Raw genomic sequence first — 13,491 nt, forward strand, 5'->3', positions numbered from 1 at the left:
GTGCAAGGTGGAGGTTTGTCTTAGACCAGTTCATCACTATGTGGGTGTAACCCAACCTGTGTATTCTACACCCTCCACGTCATTTCCCAGAAACTGTTAACAATAGACGATTTGCAGCAGCCGCCCAGAGCACACCCGACCCCTCAGGACCCCTCAGGCTATAAGCCGGGTGTTAGGACGCCTGTGAGAGGAGTCTGTCCCTGTTCTCACACCCGTGACTCACAATCGCCCATTGTGGAACTCCCTGGCGTGGGGGAGGTACTGGCCATTCCTACCCGAGGGTATATAATCTTGGGGTCTTGGGACTTCTGGTACCACTTGTGGGATCCAGAGGAGGACCAGAACCTCAACCGAACTGCGACTACCGCTCTCAACCAGACTGAGACCACTACTCTCGACAGGACTTTGACCATCACTCGCACCAATAGGTTTTTTCCTCTACTTTTACTTTTGGACTCAGGGGACCACGTGGGGCTCAGCACAGGAGCCAACGAACACCATGCCCCAGGGTGCCGGGTTATACATCTGGGTTTTTGTGGGCTAAACCCAATTGTTCATCTGTATAATTGTATTATTTTTATTAAATTGTTATTCTTATAATCTCTTTCGAGTTGGGTTCATTTCCCCTGACGGTTTACCTTTAAACCAGCACGAGGTTTCCACAAATCAAGCACACCAAGGTGTAGAAAGTTATATCTTTTATATAGAAAAATTCACATGAACTTGCCTATCTAATACATGTGCTCCACCTACCTAATGCATGTTTATTTGAATGAGGAAGATTGTTTCTCATCCACGCTGACATTTCACAAGATTTCAATCTTCTGCTCTGCACAGTGTCCAGAGCCAACACTAGACACCATGTGCTGTTACACAAGGAATATGATATCACAATCAGAAACTGTAGTGGATCCCCAAGATTTCCTCATTCTAACAAGACTCTTGAAGGGTTCAAGTCCACCAGCAGTTACAGGAGAGTGTATTGTTCACAGCCCGATTCTTACTGTCATGTCAAATGTGACATCAGCAGTGTGGCTCTTAAAACTCTGTCAAAACCCTGTTGAGAATCTACCACTTAAACTAAGTCTTTTCTTTCTGTCTCAGCTGCCAACCATTGCCACAGTTTTGCCAATATCTGTCTGTAACATGGTGTCTATAACTGCTTACTCTGATATTAGATAAAGCTGGATAAACAGTAACATGATAATGTTATATTTGTCCAGGGAAAAAACAAAAAAAAAAGGTATTTGACTGAGACATTTGTACAAAATTTTTGGGTTTCAGCCTGTCTGTAATAAAAGGCTTTTTCTGACATTGAGAGCTCCTGTATTTGTGGTGGGCAGCGTTCCACATGAGAAAATGGGAGGGCCTTGCAAGGGCCAGTGTTCCTGGACTAATAGACATTTCCAATTAATTGGAAAGGAGTTTCAGGTGCAGAGGAAATGTGGGGGACCCCTCTCTCACAGAGGCTGGGAGATGGAATATAGGGGACCCCCCTCAGGTGGAGGTTTGGGGGGGTCTGAGTTGCAGAAGCCGCCGGTGCCGAATGACCCCCAAAGCCGGGGGCTGGCCCAGGGTGCGGAGCCCCCGGGAAGCGCTCCCGGCCCGGGGCTCTGCTCCCCCCAAACCCCGCTGCCCCCCAGCCCCGCTCTCCCCCCGCCGCCACTGCATGTCCCGCCGAGTCTGTCATCCAGCCTGGCGAAGCCGAAGACGCGGCCGCGCGTGGACGTGGAAAGTTATTTTAGCACTGAATAGAATATTTTAAAAATGAAACTATCTGAAATATAGATGCAGAGAACGCTGTAGGCGGGGTGTCAACGGGGAAGCGAAGGGGCGGGAGGGGGACAGGTGGGAGGTTCGCTCCTGTAAGTTTGCGCCGGGCAGGACCGCGCTGGGAATTCCTCGCCGGGAGCCGCCGCGAAGCCCCGATAGCGCCGGGACTCACCGCCCCCGCGCCCACGGAGCCGGACCAGAGCCCCCGTCCCCCGGGAAGGTCTGTCAGTGCCCGCTCCGGGCCCCCCGCCTCCCCTCCCCGCCCGCCCGGTGCCCCCCCGGCCGGTGCCCGGCGCTGTCCGGAGCGGTCGGACCCGAGCCCCGAGCTCAGAGCCCCGAGCCCGAGCCGAGCCGGCGGCAGCGCCCGGCGGAGCCGCCTCCGGGGCCGGTGTCGGAAGCGGGACCGACCTGGGGCGGCCCGGGCCGCTCACGGGAGCCGGGAGGAATCGGCCGCGGTGAGCGGGGATGCGCCTTCCTTGGACGGGGCTTCAGAGCAGCGGCTGCAGCCCGGGCGGCCAGAGAGCCCCAGCAACTCCTGCCTTAACCCACCGCTCTCGCTGCCTTTGCACCAGCGCCCTCGCACCTGCCTGTGCCTTGCAAACAGTGACTTTCATTTCCCGATGTTTCCAATGTTTCCTTTTTCCTGGGTTTTCTTGGTCCCACTGCCGTGTGTCTGCTCTTCTTTGGCACTTCTTTGGGTGTGCAGACAAGGGCAGCAAAACTGGGGAAGCATCTGGAGCACCAGTCTGGTGAGGAGCAGCTGAGGGAGGTGGGGGGGCTCAGCCTGGAGAAAAGGAGGCTCAAGGGGGACTTTCTTGCTCTCTGCAGCTCCCTGACAGGGGAGTGGAACAATGTGGGGGTCCAGCTCTTCTCCCAGAGAACAAGGGACAGAACCAGAGGAAACAGCCTCAAGTTGCACCAGGGAAGATTCTGGTTGGATATTAGGGAGAAAGGATTATCCAGCCCTGGCACAGCTGCCCAGGGCAGTGGTGGAGTCCCCATCCCTGGAGGGGTTTAAGAGACATGTAGATGTGGCACTTGGGGACATGGGTTAGTGGTGGCCTTGGCAGTGCTGGGGGAACAGTTCACGGTCTCAGAGGGCTTTCCCAACCCAAATAACTCTGTGATAATCATGAATTGTTTTTAATAATGTATCCCTCCAGGATCAGGATGGCCAACCAGGAAGAGCATCTGCTGATCAACTTGAACACAAACTATGCTGATGTGGTGATAGATATTGGGAAAATGCTTGTCGGAGAGAGTTACAGAAAGAAGATGAATGAGAATCAGAATCAGAAAAGGCAACGAAGGGACCTTTCCATAGCAGTGTGTGCATTGCTGAATTCCCAAGGAGGAATAGTGAGGATGGAGAGTGAGGACAGGAATTACTGCTTCCGGGAGCATGGCATTGGGCTGGACATCGAGAACAGCCTCCGGGATTGCATTGGCAGCAACGAGATCGGTGAATACTTCACGTGGATGCAGGAGGGGAGTAACTTGCTGCTTTTTGTTAAAACATGGAGCTGTGGAGGCCTGGAACAAGGAAGTACAGAAGCCACCAAGCCGCGTCTCTGCAGCCTGAGCACTGGTTTGTTTTATCGGTCCAGTAATTCCGTTTTCCCTGTCAAGTCAAGAGTTGCCCCTGAATTCCTGAGGGGGAAGAAAAGCTCTGCCAAGTGCGACAATGTGGGTGGGCTGAGTGCCAAGAAAGCTCGACTGAGTGTTTCTGATGGAGCAGATGAGACTCCTCTGAACATTCAGGAGCATGACATCCAAGATGCTGCAGCCAGGTTTCTAAAGAGAGACAAAGTACTGGTTGGGGAGGTCCTGGGTTTCACAAAAACAACTCATATTGAATTTCAGCAATACAGTACAGAGAATGTCTTGGAATACATAAGCAAAAACCTTCCTAAATATGTCTCTGCCTTTGCAAACACTGAGGGTGGATATTTATTTTTTGGTGTGGATGACAACGGTAAAGTCACTGGAACCCACAGTAATGTGGAAAAAGAAGCCTTAGAACAAACAGTGGCCAAGACCATTCTCTCTCTGCCTGTCTATCACTCCTGTGGCTCTGGGGCTCTGGGAGTGCAGTTCCAGACACGCACCCTGGATGTTTATGACCAAGCAGGATGTTCACAGGGCTACATCTGTGCTGTGCACGTTGAACAGTCCTGCTGCCCTGTGTTCTGTGGTGACCCCGAATCCTGGATGGTGATGGGTGGCACGATTGAAAGACTGAGAGCTGGGAAATGGATGGAGCTCATGACAGCTTCAGACCCAGGTAAAATCTGCACCTATGTTAGAGCCAACTTCATTTCTGCCTTGGGCTGTAAATGTCCAGAAGGAAAACCCAACTTTTTCTGCTGGGAGTTCTCACAAACCCAGAAAAGGCCCTTTGGCCCAAGGCCCAGCCCCAGGCCCCGAGGTGACAGTGTGGTCACTGTCCTGCAGTTGCACCTCACCCTCTGAACCGGTTCAGCAGCACTTCTTGAAGCACTCCCAATTGGAATAAACCTTCCTTCCTAGGGATCCCACATGGCCTAAATGAAGTGGGAAGATTCAAGATCTCCCAGAAGCAGCTCTGTGGTGGTTAAGGGCTGTTTTGAAGGAGCAGGGCTGCAAGGTTTTGCTTCTTTTAAGGAACTTTGCCCAACTTCATTGTGAAATGTCTTCCCATGAAAGTTGGGGTCTCAAACTCTTCCCACGTAGGGTCTAGATCTTGTCTTTGAACTATAAAGCCACCTTTTAGAGAGAGCCCTCTCTCTTCTACAGCAAATACAGATCACAGAATCCTGAATGGGTTGGGTTGGAAGGGCCTGAAAGATCATCTCATACTAATCCCCTGCCATGGGCAGGGACACCTTCCACTAGACCAGGTGGCACCAAGCCTGGTCCAACCCAGCCCTGAACAATTCCAGGGGTGGGGCAACCACAGCTTTTCTGGGCAAGCACTGGAGTCCTGTCATTCTTAACTGTGTAGGCAGCATTTTCTTGGGTAGGATTGCAAAGGGAGGATTGAAATTAACCCTTTTAGTTACTCTTTAGTGCAGTGTTTTAAAAGTTCACATGGAAGGATACTGATGGATATAACATACATTTCTTCCCCCTAGTTGTGTCAGCTTTGGCTGATGAATTTAAGACTGAGCTCAGCTTGGCAAACGGCCCTCCTCTGATCAAGCCAGTTTATTCCAGAGCTGGTCTGCAGTGTGCAGCTGAACTCCAAGAACATCTCTACCCAGGTATGGTATTTGTTCTGGATTTCTTTCTTAATTTAAGCTTTTATTTGACGGAAGTTCAAGGAAGATAGCATAATCTAAATATCAGATTTTAGGCAAAGCACTATTAGGGTGATTTTAAAAGGTGCAGTGGCTCCAAAAAAGTTTTTTTCCCTGATTCTTCAGATGCTCTGATATCTTCTCCTATTTTTGTCACTAAATATAATCCCTGATGCACACAGTTATTGAGAATACACCTGGACTCCGAGGGCTTTGTGCACTGTCTGACCACTGTTATGCTCAAAATCTTCTCGGAGAAAAAAGAGAGACAGAACAATTTATTTTGAGCATAACTGAAATCCAGTTAATGATTCACTTTGATGACCTCATGGTGTAACATCTCCCCCTAGTAACTGCTGTCTTGAGTAAATGATTTGCTGTGTTTTGCTTTCCTAAGTTTTGATTATTTTTTTTTCTAGTGGGTTCTAATGAAATCAAATGGAAGCCAGAAACCATCTGCACTGACCTGTTCTCAGAGTACCCTGGATTAGAGGATTTAATGAGAAAACAACTCTGTGGAGTTACCCAGGGGGTACTGATATTTTCAAGGAGTTGGGCTGTTGACATTGGCTTGCAGAAAAACCAGGATGTTGTGTGTGATGCTCTCCTAGTAGCCGACAGTGAGTATCCAGTGTTGTTTACTGTGGTCAGGGACACCTCTTGTGTCACATCTGGAACCTGGAGAGAAACTGCTCGTGCCTTGAAGCAAAAACTAGTCAATGATGGGGGATATACTTCAAGAGTGTGTGTGATTCCCCAGATCCTGCAGCTGAATGGCACAGAGGACCAGAGAGCAGTTGAAGAGAATGATGTTCCCTGGCAAGAAACCCTGCATGATTCCACCAGCCTTTACCCAAAGAGTTACATCCTCACCTCCAGGGACATCCCTGCCTTCCTGCGGGCACTTGTGATTGTTGCGCTGGGCTTTAAGTCCTACTTAAGTGACCATCTTGGCTGTGAGATTTTCAACCTTCTCACTCTCAAACAGTATGAGCTGCTCTCCAAGAACCTGCACAAAGTCAGGAAGCTGTTTGTCCTTGGTCTTCCTGGGACAGGGAAAACAATTGTGGCTTTGAAGATCATTGAGAAAATAAAAAACACTTTTCACTGTTCCGTGGACGAGATACTTTATATTTGTGAAAATCAACCCTTGAGGGATTTTGTGAGGTAAGTAGTAACGTGTATTTCCTCTTTATATTATCTCATTCCATCTTCTGTGCCTACAGCACAAGCCCTGCTGAATCTACCTCTCTTTGCCAAATGTATAGCTTTGCCTGACAGAAAGACACAACCTTCATCTCCAGGAAGGAGTTCACGCTGCAAGTGGGATTGAGCTGAGCTCTGGCCCAGATCCAGCACTCAGTGACTGCAGTGAGCATTCCATGTTTGGGGATTGCAGGATTGTGTTAGAGCTTCCAAAGACAGTGCCCTCAGTGTAATGGTCTCTTACAGCTGGTGCTGACCTCAAAAGTGCCCCCGTCCCTTTCTCTGCTGCTGCCTCAGCACTGTCTGTGCTGGGCCTGCTCAGAGCTCTTGTGCAGCTGTGCCAGGAAGAGCCCTTGGAGCTTGTAACAAGGAGAACAGAAACTAACACCCTGCTTGGAGAGGATTTGAGGCAGAGCAGTTCCCCAGCCTTGCTCTTGCTGCATTTCCTCCTGTGCCAGCACAGGGAGCTCAGCAGCCACCAGGGCAGACAAGGCCCAGGACATCAGGGAATGCAGCCCTGCTCAGTGCCCTGGCAGCAGGTCCTGGCCCCAGCAGGCAGCAGAAGTGCTGCCAGTCCCTGCTGACCCCAGGAGAAAAGGGAACCTGTCCTTCCTGCAGGAGCCCGGGCACCGCAGGAGAGCAGGGCAGAGGGACACCCCGGGGAGCCTTCCCATGAGGGCTGTGGAGGCAGGTGGGCCTGAGCCTCCTCCTGGGGTACATCCAAAGGTGGTGGGGGCTGCTCAGCAATGCCTACACACAGCCAATGCCTTGGAATCAATGTTTCCATGGGGAAAATGACACAGCATGGTGCAGCTGAGATGGGCACTTTGGCATTGTCCAGCAGGATGAGCCCTCCAAGCAAGAACCCCCAGAGAAATGGAGGCAGTCAGTAAGGGCTGGTCACATCTGTTGTTTATTTAACATATTCTTTTTCTGGGTTTCTGTTTCATTTTTTGAAGAGATAATGACTGCCAGGCTGTGACACGTGCTGCCTTCCTGAAAAAGAACTTCCCACACGTGAAACACATTGTGGTTGATGAAGCTCAGAATTTTCGTCGTGATGAAGGAGATTGGTACCAACGCGCCCGGTCAATAGTTGAAAGAAGTGGTGGCATTTTCTGGGTCTTTCTGGATTTCTTCCAGACCACTTACCCATATGATTGTGGTCTTGACTTTTCAAAAATGGATCCTCAGGAATGGCTGACCAAAATGGTCCGGAATGCCGAGGAAATATGCTGTTTCATGTTAAATCTAATGAGGAAAATCCACCAAACACGTAACATTGGTATGCCCTATGAAGTGCTGGGGGAGTTGTTGAAACAGGCTGAATGTGCCCATTCTTTGCCAGGTTCCTTTAGAGAACACAATATAAGACCAGATGAATTGGCAAAGCATGTGGCCGAGCTCTGCAAGAGCTACCTTGATGAAGGCTATTCCCTCAGAGATATCGCCATCCTGTGCAGCACACAGCATGAAGCCGAGCAGTTCAGAGAGAAACTGCAACATGAGCTAGAAAGACAACTAAGGAAGCGCAGGGTGAGGAGGGCCTTGGGATTAGCAGAGGATGTTTCAAAAAATGTCATTGTCATTGACAGCATCCGACGCTTCTCAGGCCTAGAAAGGAGGATTGTCTTTGTCATTGACCCTTTCACTGTGCAAGGGCAGATATTTGACAATCTTGTGCTCTGTGCAGTGTCCAGAGCCAACACCAAAGTCCATTTGTTTTGTTAGAAGGAAAGATATTTTTAAGAGGACAGTTCCTGTGGCTCTAGATGCTGGAACATTTCAATCATTTATTCTGATATCACTGACATCAGAGAGAAGCCTGGCAGAAACACAGCATCACAATCAGCAACTGCAATGGGTCACCAAGATTTCCTCATTCTAACAGGACTCCTGAAGGGTTCAAGTCCACCAGCTGCTGCAACAGAGTGTGTTGTTGACAGACCAGTTCTTACTGTCATGACAAATGTGACATCAGCCGTGTGACTCCTAAAACTCTGATTGTCAAAACCTTATTGAGAATCTACCACCTAATTAAATCTTTTCTTCCTGTCTCAGTTTCCGACTGTTGCTGCAGCTTTGCCAATGTCTGTCAGTAACATGGTGTCTATAATTGCCTACTCTGACATTAGATTTCTTACAGCTGGATAAATAGTGACATGATAATGTCATATTTGCCCAGGGTAAAAAAGAAAAAAATTTTTGATGGAGGCTTTTGTACAATTTTCAGCTTTCTGTTTCTCTATAATAAAAGGCTTTTTCTGACTTTGAGATCTCTCGTATTTATGTGGCCAGCGTTCCAGATCAGAAAATGGGAGGGCCTTGCAAGGGCCAGTGTTCCTGGACTAATAGACATTTCCAAGGAATTGGAAAGAAATTTCCAGTGCAGCCAAAGGTCAGAGGAGAAGGAAGACCTAAACCCTGCCAAGTGTTATACCCGAGGCTGTCAGTGCCGGTTTCAGGTGACACGTGTCACGGCAGCCCTTCGGCGCACTCAGGTAAAGGTGCCCTCCTGCAGTGTTTAAACTTGTCTTAAGGAAAACATTCCTGGAGTGGAGCAGCCGGGAGGGAGCAGCCGGGGACGCTGCACAGCTCGGAGGGGCCGCCCCGGGCTCCTCTGCCCGCTCCCCCCCCGACACCGCCCTCGGAGGCGGGCGGGGAGGGGAGATGGGGGACCCCGAGCGGGTGCTGACCGACCTTCCCGGGGGACGGGGGCTCCGGGCCGGCTCCGTGGGCTCGGGGATGGAAAGTCCTGGGGACAAAGTAAGTCTGGGCGCGGTCCCATCTAGCGGCGACTTCCACTTCCCTGCTCTTCCCTCCCCGCCCCGCACACAGCGCACTCCGCATCTGTATTTCAAATAGTTTAATTTTAAAAATATTCTATTCAGTGCTAAAATAACTTTCCACTTCCACGCGCGGCCGCGCCTTCGGCTTCGCCAGGCTGGATGACAGACTCGGCGGGACATGCAGTGGCGGCGGGGGGAGAGCGGGGCTGGGGGGCAGCGGGGTTTGGGGGGAGCAGAGCCCCGGGCCGGGAGCGCTTCCCGGGGGCTCCGGCACCTGCCGCGCGTCCTTCCCGGTGCCGGGGACGGCGGGTACGAGGGGCAGGGACCCCCGGTACAGGGCAGCGGCTCCCCCTGCTCTGCCGGCTCCCGGGGGGCAGAGCCGAGACCGGCCAGTACCTGCCCTCCGGGAGGGGAAAGCGCTCCCCTCTCTCCCAACACCAATGGCTTAAACCAGCAGCTTATTGCACAGCGTCCCAGCGGGTCCCTGCCGGCCTCCCCCCACTGACCCCGCCCCCAGCACCGCCTGCGCTCACCACAGAGTGGAAACATCACCTGGAGCAGGTGGGAGGCGGCTCTCCCGTTCCCAGCGCCCAGGGAAGGGCAGGCAGGGCAGCCACGAGCAGGCAAACAGCATATGCCAGACCACGGGAGAGTAGGGAGCCCCATGGAGAACCCCCACCCCACGCGTGCAGCCCACCCAGCGGAGCCCCGCAGCTCGAGGGCACGGAGCAGGGAGAGAGGGAGCCAATAAATAGAGGCAGATTCGCAGGTACTGGCGGTGGCCCCATCCATCGGGCAGGGCAGGGCAGGGCAGGGCGGGCTGGATGCGAGTGGTGGGAGCCCCGACGCTGGGGAAGGGGCAGGCTGGGGGGAAGCGCCGGTGCCGGGGGCCAGGCAGCTCTGCGAGGGGCTGGCGAGGGTGCCGGGCCGGGCAGGCTCAGCTCTCCGAGGCCGTGTGGCACACAGAGTTCTGGTCGGCACAAAATCTCTTCAGAGGTGGTGCACCGGAGTCCTCCTCCTCTTCAGTTACCTGCAAGAGCCAGAGGTCACGGGCAGTGACACTGAGCCACGCACAGCCAGACAAGGCTCTGTCACACCCTGGGGACACCCCGGGCTGTCACCTGTATGCAAACCCCAGGGCACCAGCAATGGGAACCCACTCCAGCCCTGGAGCCCGCCACAATCGTCGTTTTCCCAAACCCCAACATCCTTCCCTGATCCTTCCCATCCACACTTCAAGGCCTGATGTGAACCAGGGGACAGCTCAGGAAACCAGAAGATTTGGGGAGTCCCTGGGGGGCACTTTGGGACTGCAGAGCAAGTCCATCCATCCAGATGTTTCTGGTGCAGGGAGCAGCAATGAGGGTGAAAGGGGCCATGTACATTTAGAGGTGGTTTCGATGCCCTTCCCTTACCTGAGTCTCAAGGGGGACTGGCTCTTCCTTTGTGAGAGTGGGAGGCTCATCTGCCACTTCTGAGGAAGGCAGGGAGGGCTCTGGGGAGAACAGGACAGTTCACAGCAATGCAGACCCAGCACCCAGCTCAGTGCTGAGCCAGGACAGGACCTTCAGCAGAAGACACAAGACCCCACTGCCCTGTCCACTTCCAGCAGTGCCTTGGCCACACACCGGACCACCAACGGCTCCAACGTGGCCTTCCCCGGGCCCTGCCATTCCCCTGCTCCCTTCCCAGCCCAGCACCCACCTTCCAGGGTCTCCTGCCCCAGGGTGGGGGGCTGCGAGTCGTCCGTGCGGAAGTCGGACGTGTGGGCAGGACTCATGGACTCGCTCTGCTGGGGACTGGGGCTGGAGTTGGGGCTGCTGTCCACCTTGAGCTGGTACACGTCGGACAGGGAGCTCTGGTTGCTGTTCTCATCTGCAGAAACAGCACCTGGTGAAGGAGAGCACCTTGACCCGGGGGCACGGGCAGCCGAGTACAGCACTGTGAGCCGGGGTCTCGCCGAGAAAGGCAGAGCACTGTCAGAGGAGTGGAATGGGGGATTCACTGTGCCCTGTCAGAACAAGGGCTGCTGGGCACAGGGCTGTGCACCAGGACACCAGGGGCATCACAGACACAACTGGCCAGGGGAGAGGGAACGAGTCTGAGCAGACAGATCCCAGGGTGTGCAAAAAAGCAGGAGGCAAAGGGGCTGCACTGCCAAGTCTCACGTCTGCAGCCCTTGAGGGCCCCGGGCCTCTGAGGGCAGGAACTTCCTGCTTGTGTTACCAGGGTTTTGTTCCTCCTCTGTTTGAGATGCAGAACCAGCAGCAATGCTCAGCACCTGCCTCTGAATGGGGAGGCAGGCCTGGCACACACCTTCCCAAACTGTACACCTGCAGTACAACCTCACTGCATGTCCTGGAAGGGCCAGCACATTCCCTGGTTTTCCTTAGCCACACCAGGAGCCCAGAGAAGAGGCTGGGCACAGGCCAGCAGCAACTCTGGCACTGCCAGAGCCTTGTCTGGCTGTACCACAGCACCTTGAGCAAGAGCCAGCAGGGACATCCTCTGCCCCTTCATCCCAAGGTCCAGGGAAGTCACTGCTGGAAGCAGCGGGCTTGGCTGCAGGCATGCCTCTCCCCAGCAGGGAGTGGAAAGGGGGAACAGGAACCCCCAGACCTCCAGTTCCACGTGACGGTTCCCACAGGAAGATCCTAGAAACATTTGATTAAGATTCCTTCTGACAGCAAACCCAAACGGTTTGGGCAGGGACAGTCCAGAACTGGATCAGCACAACCCCACACTGGAGAAAGACACTGTTCTTCCCCATCCAGACAGCACACACAGAACTGGCAATGTTCAACCTTGGAGTCTTTCCCCAGGTCAGAGGGGGCTCAGCCAGACGCACCTTGGAACTCCAGGAGGAGGGAGGAGTTGGCAGAGGTGTCAGCTGGAAAGCCATTGGGTTCTCGAGCAGTGCTGCTGCTTGATTTGGATTTCTCTTTCTTGAGGAGAGAAAGGAAAGCACAAACAGGAGGTCAGAGGAGCACGGGCTGCGCCAGAGGAGCCCTTCCCCTCTCTGTCTCCAGCAGCACAGAGGGATGTGCTCAAGCCGGCCTTTTCCCTTCCCTTTGGGGGCACTTCACTAAGTGGGAGGCAGGACTCTGTCTGTGGAAAGCTAGGAATTGGGAGAGAGAAGAGGAGGTGATGCCTGTCTAGGAGTGACATGCAGATAACCAGGTCCTCGAGTGGTTTGGGCAGAGAGGCTAAGGGGGTATGGGAAAGGGCTTGGGGGAGCTCAGGGGGCTCAGCAGGACTGGGGGGACTCAGGTCGACTCATGGGGAGCTCAAGGGGGCTCCTTGGGGCTTGGGGGGGCTCAGGAGGGTTCAGAGGGGTGCGGCAGGTGCTCAGTTTGGCGTGGGGGGCTCGGGGGTGGACTCGGGGTGGGCACAGGTGGGCTCTGGGGTCGGTGGGGCCAAGGGGGCTCGGAGATTGACTGGGTGGATCTGGGGGGCTTGGCAGGGGTTAGGGGGGATTCAGGAGAGTTCTGCAGGGCCTGGGGAGCGGCCAGAGGGCCTCGGTGGGCTCGGCAGTGGCTCGTTGCGGGGGTTGCTCAGGAGGGCTCGGTGTTCGGCCCGGGCGGGGTGCTAAGGGAGGTTCGTCCGGCCTTGGAGGCGGCTGCTCCCGGCTCGGCTCCACGCTCGGTACCCACCTCCTTGCTGTCGGCCACCGGCACCCACTTGAATATCCTCAGGGACGTGTCTCCCACCGTCACCCACTTCTTCTCCCTGCGGGACACGGCGCTGCCAGGGGCGGCCAGGGGCGGCCTGGGGCGCCATGGCAACAGGCCCCGCCCCCCGCCGCACCCCGATTGGCCTAGCGGAGCATCAATCCGCCGCTCCGCCACGCCGCGATTGGACGCACCGCCCGCCCGTCACGGGCGCTCCCGCCCCCCTTCCCCGCTCCCATTGGCCGCCGGCCCCGCGACCCGCGCCCGCTGGTTGGCCGCGCGCTCCCGCGTCCCGCCCCGCGGCGCGCTGATTGGCTGCGCGCGGGAGCGGCGGGGGCCCCTCCCATCCCGCGGGCCCGCCCCTCACCATCTGCGGACGCGCTCGATGGCCGCCATCACCTTCTTGATGTCATCCTTGGCGCGGCTGCGGGTCTCGGCCCGCACCGAGCGCCCCGACATGGCGCGCGCGCAGCCCCCGCAGCACCGGCCCCCGCCGCACCCGCCGCCGCCGCGCCCGGCCCCGCGCACGCGCCCTGCGCGGCCCGCCCGCGCGCTGCGCGTCCTGCGTCACCGCGCCGGGGCACGCCCCGCCCGCTGCGCCTGCGCGGGGCGGCCCCGCCCCGCTGCGGGTACGTAGCAGATGCACAGGCCACGTGATCTGTCGCCACCATCTTTACTTGGGGCAAGAGCCGTCCTCGGCTCCCCCGAACGCCGCGGCCCCAGGAACGGGGCCACCCTGAGACCCCCGGGCTGGGGAACGGGGAAACCCTGAGC

General features: G+C 55.2%; 2 protein-coding genes across 4 annotated transcripts; one reads left to right on the forward strand and one right to left on the reverse strand.

Annotated features, from left to right (window-relative positions):
• Window positions 1-1,885: 1,885 nt before the first annotated feature.
• Window positions 1,886-8,508, forward strand: LOC116796749 (schlafen family member 13-like). Of its 2 annotated transcripts, XM_032707616.1 has the most exons (5): window positions 1,886-1,993; window positions 2,937-4,057; window positions 4,887-5,015; window positions 5,471-6,218; window positions 7,217-8,508. In XM_032707616.1, the coding sequence occupies exons 2-5, from the start codon at window positions 2,944-2,946 to the stop codon at window positions 7,986-7,988; spliced, it is 2,763 nt and encodes a 920-aa protein (XP_032563507.1). In that variant the 5' UTR covers window positions 1,886-1,993; window positions 2,937-2,943; the 3' UTR covers window positions 7,989-8,508. The 2 variants fall into 2 exon arrangements, with proteins under 2 accessions (XP_032563507.1, XP_032563506.1); XM_032707615.1 differs by lacking the exon at window positions 1,886-1,993 and having other exon boundaries at window positions 2,785-4,057.
• A 600-nt stretch (window positions 8,509-9,108) lies between these two features.
• Window positions 9,109-13,216, reverse strand: BCL7B (BAF chromatin remodeling complex subunit BCL7B). Of its 2 annotated transcripts, none has more exons than XM_032707657.1 (6): window positions 13,085-13,216; window positions 12,700-12,775; window positions 11,895-11,991; window positions 10,751-10,936; window positions 10,462-10,541; window positions 9,109-10,076 (listed from the first exon to the last, which is right to left on the reverse strand). In XM_032707657.1, the coding sequence occupies exons 1-6, from the start codon at window positions 13,174-13,176 to the stop codon at window positions 9,984-9,986; spliced, it is 624 nt and encodes a 207-aa protein (XP_032563548.1). In that variant the 5' UTR covers window positions 13,177-13,216; the 3' UTR covers window positions 9,109-9,983. The 2 variants fall into 2 exon arrangements, with proteins under 2 accessions (XP_032563548.1, XP_032563549.1); XM_032707658.1 differs by having other exon boundaries at window positions 10,751-10,921; window positions 13,085-13,210.
• Between the last annotated feature and the right edge of the window lie 275 nt (window positions 13,217-13,491).

This window comes from Chiroxiphia lanceolata, chromosome 20 (genome assembly GCF_009829145.1).
Source record: "Chiroxiphia lanceolata isolate bChiLan1 chromosome 20, bChiLan1.pri, whole genome shotgun sequence".
In the NCBI taxonomy this organism is placed as follows: domain Eukaryota; kingdom Metazoa; phylum Chordata; class Aves; order Passeriformes; family Pipridae; genus Chiroxiphia; species Chiroxiphia lanceolata.

Coding starts and splice junctions, on each gene's coding strand:
- LOC116796749 (XM_032707615.1), top strand. CDS start 2,923: ATGTATCCCTCCAGGATCAGGATGGCCAACCAGGAAGAGCATCTGCTG. Junction 4,058..4,886: donor CATGACAGCTTCAGACCCAG/GTAAAATCTGCA, acceptor TCTTCCCCCTAG/TTGTGTCAGCTTTGGCTGAT. Junction 5,016..5,470: donor CCAAGAACATCTCTACCCAG/GTATGGTATTTG, acceptor TTTTTTTTCTAG/TGGGTTCTAATGAAATCAAA.
- BCL7B (XM_032707657.1), bottom strand. CDS start 13,176: ATGTCGGGGCGCTCGGTGCGGGCCGAGACCCGCAGCCGCGCCAAGGAT. Junction 12,776..13,084: donor ATCGAGCGCGTCCGCAGATG/GTGAGGGGCGGG, acceptor CGTGTCCCGCAG/GGAGAAGAAGTGGGTGACGG. Junction 10,077..10,461: donor CAGTCCCCCTTGAGACTCAG/GTAAGGGAAGGG, acceptor TGGCTCTTGCAG/GTAACTGAAGAGGAGGAGGA.